This window comes from Psammomys obesus, unplaced genomic scaffold, assembly GCF_907164565.1.
Source record: "Psammomys obesus unplaced genomic scaffold, mPsaObe1.curated_primary_1811, whole genome shotgun sequence".
NCBI lineage: Eukaryota > Metazoa > Chordata > Mammalia > Rodentia > Muridae > Psammomys > Psammomys obesus.
Window position 1 is genome coordinate 45,843,562 of NW_026596051.1, and position 6,785 is coordinate 45,850,346.

General features: G+C 45.6%; 1 protein-coding gene across 6 annotated transcripts in view; it reads left to right on the forward strand.

Annotated features, from left to right (window-relative positions):
- The window catches only part of Tbc1d1 (TBC1 domain family member 1), a 181,902-nt gene that overhangs the window by 103,196 nt on the left and 71,921 nt on the right, over positions 1-6,785 (forward strand). For all 6 annotated transcript variants that reach the window (XM_055624208.1, XM_055624209.1, XM_055624210.1 and 3 more), the window contains exon 7: positions 4,001-4,111. In XM_055624208.1, coding sequence (XP_055480183.1) covers positions 4,001-4,111 — 111 coding nt within the window. The remainder of the gene's footprint in view (positions 1-4,000; positions 4,112-6,785) is intronic.

Sequence of the window (6,785 nt, forward strand, 5' to 3'; positions counted from 1 at the left end):
TGTGGACTGCGCAGTGAGGGCGGCTCTGTCCCCCAGGGGCCTGCTTGTGAGTGGCCTGTGGACTGCGCAGTGAGGGGCGGCTCTGTCCCCCCGGACCCGAGCCAGTGCTCAGTTGTAAAGTGCTGGGCCCTCAGACCAGGGGGGCTGTAGGTCTGCACGCTCTCCTTTGCCCCTAGGAACCTCTCCCAGCCTCTTCCCACTTGGGATTTCAGCTCCTTCTGTGGAAGCCTCAAGACATTTGTATATGGCTTTGAGCATAATTGTTCCTCCTACTTTTTTTTTTTTTTTGCCTATTTTGAAAACATATGTGTCACGTTATATATTTAGAGCCTTGTAATAAATTGGAACTTAAAATGAAAACAACAAAACCACCACACACAGACTCCTGATCTATGTGTGTTAGACCTGGCAGTGTGCTCTCACCATGCTTGGAGCTGCTGCCTCCAGCAAATCAGGCCTCTGCGTCAGCCTGCCCATGGCCTGGTTATCATGAATATCTTAGGAGCTCAACACAGTTTTCATGCCTGCACAGCTGGAGGCCATTTTTGTAAGGTTTTGGCACTTTCTGAGCAGGTGAGTGCGCCGGAGCAGGGAATTACTATGTCTGTGCGCCGCGTCCACTAGTGGCCTGACGAGTTCTGCAGTTAGGGCTGACTAAAACAAACAAGCAGGTAGCTTGTGTACCGGTTCTCACCCCCCGTGGGGAGGGGGGGGAAGGTTCAGCTTTTCTTTCCAGTCTCTCACTGAAGTTCTCTTCTTCCCTTTGTCTATACAATTCGAATATATTTGTTGTTGTTGTCTTAATTTCCCAGATGGCCTCTGGGGCTGTTTTTACAGTTTTTGTTTGCCTGTATGTTTTATTGAGACTCTGCTTTGCTTGTGATTCTTAATGCACTGCAATAGAAGTCAACTCCATCTATGCCAACCCAGTAAGGGCGCGGTGCTCCAAGTCCCTCGGGAGCACCTTCCTGGTGAGCACGGAAGACGTCCTTCCTTCCCTAATGCAGGTTTTCACCTACGGACAGCACCATGCAGCTCTTCCTGAAGTGATGGCTCAGTGTGGCCAGTCCAGATACCGCCCCGCAGCAGTGAGGAGCCTAGTGAACAGGATCCCTCTCCGCTCTCAACAGAAACACTTCAGAAAGCAGATGATGAAAGTTCACTGAAAAGGCAGAAGTATTCTGTCCATATTGAAGAATGCAGTTTAGTGTTCTCCACAGCTCTCGAGTTTTGATCCCTCTGAAGAACAGAAGCAGTCATGCTGTTCACTGGCTTGGAAAACCCAGCTCACTCTTTGCCCTCTGCCAGTGCAAACATGGGCTCTTTTTGAGTGATGCCAATTTGATCTTCTCTGATGGCATATTGATGATGGTCTTCTTGCCTGGCTTTCATGGTTTTTCTGCAACGTTTTATAGGCTCTGTCACTAGCCAGCGACGAGTGGCTGTCCCTGCTAATGTATTTGAAATTCACATGGATAAAAAAAAGGTCATATTAAAAATGTGTATAGTCTTTCCTGGAGGGTAATTTATTTCTGAGAAACCCTCCCAATGGCCGATTATTATAAGGCCAATGTAATTACTTCTAAAAATTATACCTATTATTTTGTTATTAATGATGCATGTCATACTCAGTGTTTCTTTAGGAGAAAACTTACAGAATAATTAGGCAGCTGGTACTGGAGATGATGGTAGCTGACCTTGAGTCCTCAGAGTACCCGGTAGCAGATGGGCACTGGGAAGCTAGCCTCGCCTCTCCTAAAAGAGCTCACCACAGGACCACTGTTTTATTTATAAGCTGTGTGACAGACATGACTTTCAAACATACCCAGGAGCAGTGACGCCATGGGGTCTCCCTCTCTTCTCGTGCTGCCCTGCTCTTTTCAAGTGCCCAAATTGCATGGGCCGTCTTCAGCAGAAACAAGTGCTTTCAAGCAACATTTCAGTAATAATAATAATAGAACAGTGGCTCCACATCTTAAATAATACAAGTGAAGCGTGTCTTAAGTGCTTTCCTTGGAACACCTTAGACGTTTCTGTATTTGGATTCTACTGTCAGTGTCAGGAATTTTTCTCTTTCTTCTATGATACTTCGAAGACCCCTGGGGAAACAAGGTTAAGAAAGAAATTAACTTGTGGTGCTTTTAGCATGCAGTTGGTTGGTTGGGATTGTTTAAACTGATGTAGAACATGTTTATAAGAAAACATACAAAGGGGTGGTGTATGTACCTGTGCAGTCAGCACCAGTGTTGAGCATGGAGCCTTTTCTCTGCTGCTGAACGCACTCATCGCTGCCCTGGGTATCACTGCCCTGGGTAACTGCCATCCCAGCTCCTGGCACCTCTGATTGTGAACAAGGAAATGAATTATTAACCACAAAGTGATGCTGCACAACTTGATTCATAGCCATTTTTGTGGTTGTCACTCTGATTAATGAATTAACGTTCTATTCATTATAACTTAAAAGAAGTAGTGGCTTACCCACTGTCGAGAATGGGGAAGCCACATGAGAGCTCTTAGGGTGGTGACACATCCCTAATCTTTGTGAACACCCTGGGAGGGTAGCGTCTTGATGTTTCACAGCTCTTTTGAGGAGGCGTTTATCGCTTGACTTTGCGTGACGCCACAGACAATGAATGCACTTCTGCCGCGCTGCAGTGACTGCCTTGGATGCTTAGTGAGTTCCAGTGGGGCCTCCTGGCTCCTGTGGCCAATGGGAGTCAACCGCAGCACTCTACCATGCCTGCTGTGACTTCATTTTCTGCCAGTTTGAGTAGTTTTGTCCCCCTCTCTTCACGTCTTTGGTATGTGTATGGAAGCCCTCGCAGCTTCCACTATGTAGTTCCAGGGATCACACGCGTCAGCTGGTTGGCAGCAAGTGCCTTCATCAGCTGAGCCATCTTGTCAACCTTTAAACCTTACCATGTAGGAGGGCCTTTTTCTAAGGAAGAGCATATCAGAAGTCTGGATTAGTGTTTGTGACTTGAAGGATAATACCACTTTTCCTTAGTTAGCTGGGAAGGAATTTGCCAGTAATGGCATTGCTCCAACTCTGCTGCTGTATAGCTGACCTGTGTGTCACTCTTTTGGCCTGCTAGAGGGCAGGCTGCAAGTGTGCAGTTACAGAGGAGGACGGCAGTGGAGCTGACAGAGAAGCAAAGCTTATGGGCCGGACACTCACTGTTTCTCTGGGGTAATTTGGGTGATTGGTTTTTATTTACATTCACAGAAAGTAATACACTAAATTAGATGGCTTTTAAAAATACTCTGTGGCTGATAGTTCAAATGCAAAGATTTGGGAGCTGGAGGAACCCACACTCTCTTTTGTGTGTCATTATCTTTTTAGTCAAGGGGGAAGCTATATGTTCTGATTTGTAGAATAGTGCCTTGCCACTGCTAACACATTAAAAGTCGGTGAGAGAATTTAAAGAAAGAAAGGATGAAAGGGGAAGGGAAGGGAGGAGGAGAGGGAGAGAGACAACGAGGAGGAGGGGGAATGGGAGGACTGACTAAGCACTTGGCATTCAGTTTTCTATGGAAGTACTGCTTCCTGGGGGTGCCACAAAGTGCCACGGGACAAGCACATTCTCCATGTGACAGCCTGACCTGGGGTCCTAATTGCTGTGTTCCTTTCTAGGTCCCTAACCATAACAGCTTATAAATGTGCAATCGTTATGGCTCCGGGTGTTTACACAGAGTTTGCTTCATCTGTTCTTAAAAGCTGTTTATTTATTAACTATTTTGACCGCCACTCTCTGATGTTAAAAGATTTATCTTGGGTAAAAGAACATCAAAGATCATCTAAATCTGGCCCAGTGGCTGGTCTGTGCCTTTTAAAAACATTACCTCACTCTTAGGGTCGCTAGTGCCCTCTAGTGAGAGCATTGAGAAAAAGCGCTAGTTACTGGGTGGGAGCCCTTAGCACTTTGAAAGGGGGTGTGTTTGCAGTTTGTTGATGAATAAAAATAAATGTAATGTTTATGTTTCTGATTTTCTCCAAAAGAAATTGAGACCAAGAAACGAGCAGCGGGAGAATGAATTAATTATTTCTTTTTTGAGATGTTTATATGAAGAGAAGCAGAAAGAGCACAGCCACACTGGGGAGCCGAAGCAGGTACGCGCTTTCAGACCCCTGTGCTTTTATAGGGCTCCTGTATGCCCGAGGTGGAGAGTTCATGAAGGCGGAAGCCTTTGTTTCTCCATCAGTTTCATTTGTTGCAGGCAGAGAGAAAACGAGGGAGTGTTCCTTGGGTTTAAAGATGACGAGAGAAGTTTCTGTCTGAACCGTAGCACATTGTAGCTGCTCATGAGCTGAAGAGTCATGTAACTTGGGGAAGTTGGCATTTGTCTCCTCCGTCCTTTGAGAAGTGGCAGTGAACTGTTCAGCTGCAGCTGCCCTTGGGAGTATACGCAGGGTTTCTCCTAGTGTAAAGGCTATGTCAGTGTGAGACAGTGTCCCTGGCCTGCCGGATGCCGTGTGGGGAAGCCTAGCTCCATGTCATTCAGTCAGAACCTCCATTAAATCCATTTGGAGAAGAAAGTGCTGTCCCCTCCCATCCATTCTGCCCATATGTTTCTTGTAGTTCTTTTAGGGTGCCCTGCCAAAATCCGGAGCTTCCCGTCTCCACAGTCTTCCTTCAAGATTGTTGAGTATGGGTTCAGCATACACGGGCCATGGACCAAATCCCTGTGTCTCTCGCTAGTTGGTTATTAATAGCTTCAATTCCTGAGCATTTTATATGGCTGAAGTTACTGGTCCAGAAAATCTAGCAGGAAAAACCAGCAGGGGAGGGCCATCAGGTCCCTTAGTTTTCAAAAAAGGACCCTTCCTTGTGTTTTAGTCTGTTCCACCCTAACTCCCTGGGCAGGGTGCACCTGAGTACAGGGTGCTACTAGCCGTGCTGCAGCCTGTTCCTCACAGGCATTTCTGTCTGGCAACCTGAACTCCGCGCTGTTTAATTGGACGCAGGCTTTGCAACTCCCTTCAAACTTCCTTCGTTTGCTGTCTACGTGCCAGTTGGCTTCGACTGAACGTAGAGCTCTCGTGGTCCCTGAAACTGTGTTGTTTCACTGTCTCACTGGCCAGCTTAGGGCTTGGAGCAGCAGCCTGACACTGATATCCACTGTGCCCTCAGCTTTTGGCCTCAGTGTGCTGCCAGCCCTCTCTCCCTAGCCTTTTCCCGTAGAGCCATCTTGGAGTCCCGAGCTCACCTCTCTACTGACCGCGTAGCCCCACCCAGGCAAGGTTTCCAGAGACTTCTCTAGTTTACTTCAACTGATTTATTTTACACATACACACACACACACACACCCTTTAAACCCTTGTGCCACTAACAGCCTTTTCTGTTTCTGATTTTCTTTGTGAGTCAGTCTGACATATTCCGACAGGAATAGCTTATAATTGTTAGAAAAGCAAATGAAGCACTCACAGTGGATGGAATTTTTGACCAAAATACAAATTTATTTTTATCGACCTTCATGATTTGGGTGTAACTCAGTCCCTTGGAGAAATATGTTCAATGTTTTGTTTTGTTTTGTTTTCTATTTTCAAAACACCAGAGGCTTTGATGTAAGAGAGAGAGGGCCTCACGGTCAGCACTGGTACCTGGAGCACATCCTGCTCATGAGTTCTTCCACTCAGGTCTTTTCCTTTCTTGCTATGTAGAAAAGGCTGGTCTTGAACTCGCAGCCATCCTCCTCCTACCCCCTCCTGGGCACCAGATTACAGTCAAGTGCCGATATACCTGGCTATAGCAGCATTTTTGGTTGGGTAGTAAAATACTCATTTTAGAGTTAAGAAAGTATGAACAGATACCAGGAAGTTTGTTAGTGAGATCTAAATATATTATTCCAAGCATACTTTAAAACATAACAGAATTGAGTGCCACACTATGGGTCCTCCTGAATTTGTTTTCAAGTAAATTTTTTCCTTTTTTTTTTTATATTTTATTAAGAAAAAAATGTCAAGTATACCGACCAGATGAGAGGATTAGACCACGAGCACTTATAGCCCCCATTCAACATGCCAATTTTACCAAATTGTTAACATTTTGTAAATTTGCTTTGTCAAGTATCTACCGTTTCTATTAACCCATTTTATTTTGATGCCGTTCAAAGCAAGCCTTTGATAAACTCTTTGTCCCCAGATACTTGGGCATGCATCTCATTATCGACAGTTTGGATTTTTGTTGTTTGCTTGCTTGCTTCCTGGTCTGTAGTTTCCCCATCTGTTAAAGGGGGAAAACCCAAGGAGAGTTCAAGGTAAAGCCTCCACACCTGAAATTATCATCTTAAAAGAAAAACCTTCTAGATGTTTATTTTAAGATAATACAGTACTTTTATAACATAGCTAGGTACGGTATTTTCTAAAGGTAAATTGTAAGCACACAGTACTTGGGAATTATAATTGAGTTCTGACCTAGGGAAGAAAAAGTCATCTTTTTGGAAACAGAAGGGTACAGAAGTAGAAATTCCCCAGGCCCATTTAAAAGCACAAGCATGCAGCTTCTCTTTTTCCCTGTAGGATCTACCAATACTACTTTCTTTAATCTTTCAGTCAGTATTGCCTTTTCTTTCAAAACCGTCGGTCCAGTCTGCTTCTAATATATAAACCCCTCATGAGCCTGAAAGCGGCTCTGGATCACCTTAACTTTGTGTGCGACCTGGTGGGGCCTCCTCAGGGCGGGCCGTTTGTGGGTGAGGGTCTACCCTGACCTGGTGGGGGCCTCCTCAGGGCAGGCTGTTTGTGGGTGAGGGTCTGCCCTGACCTGGTGGGGGCCTCCTCAGGG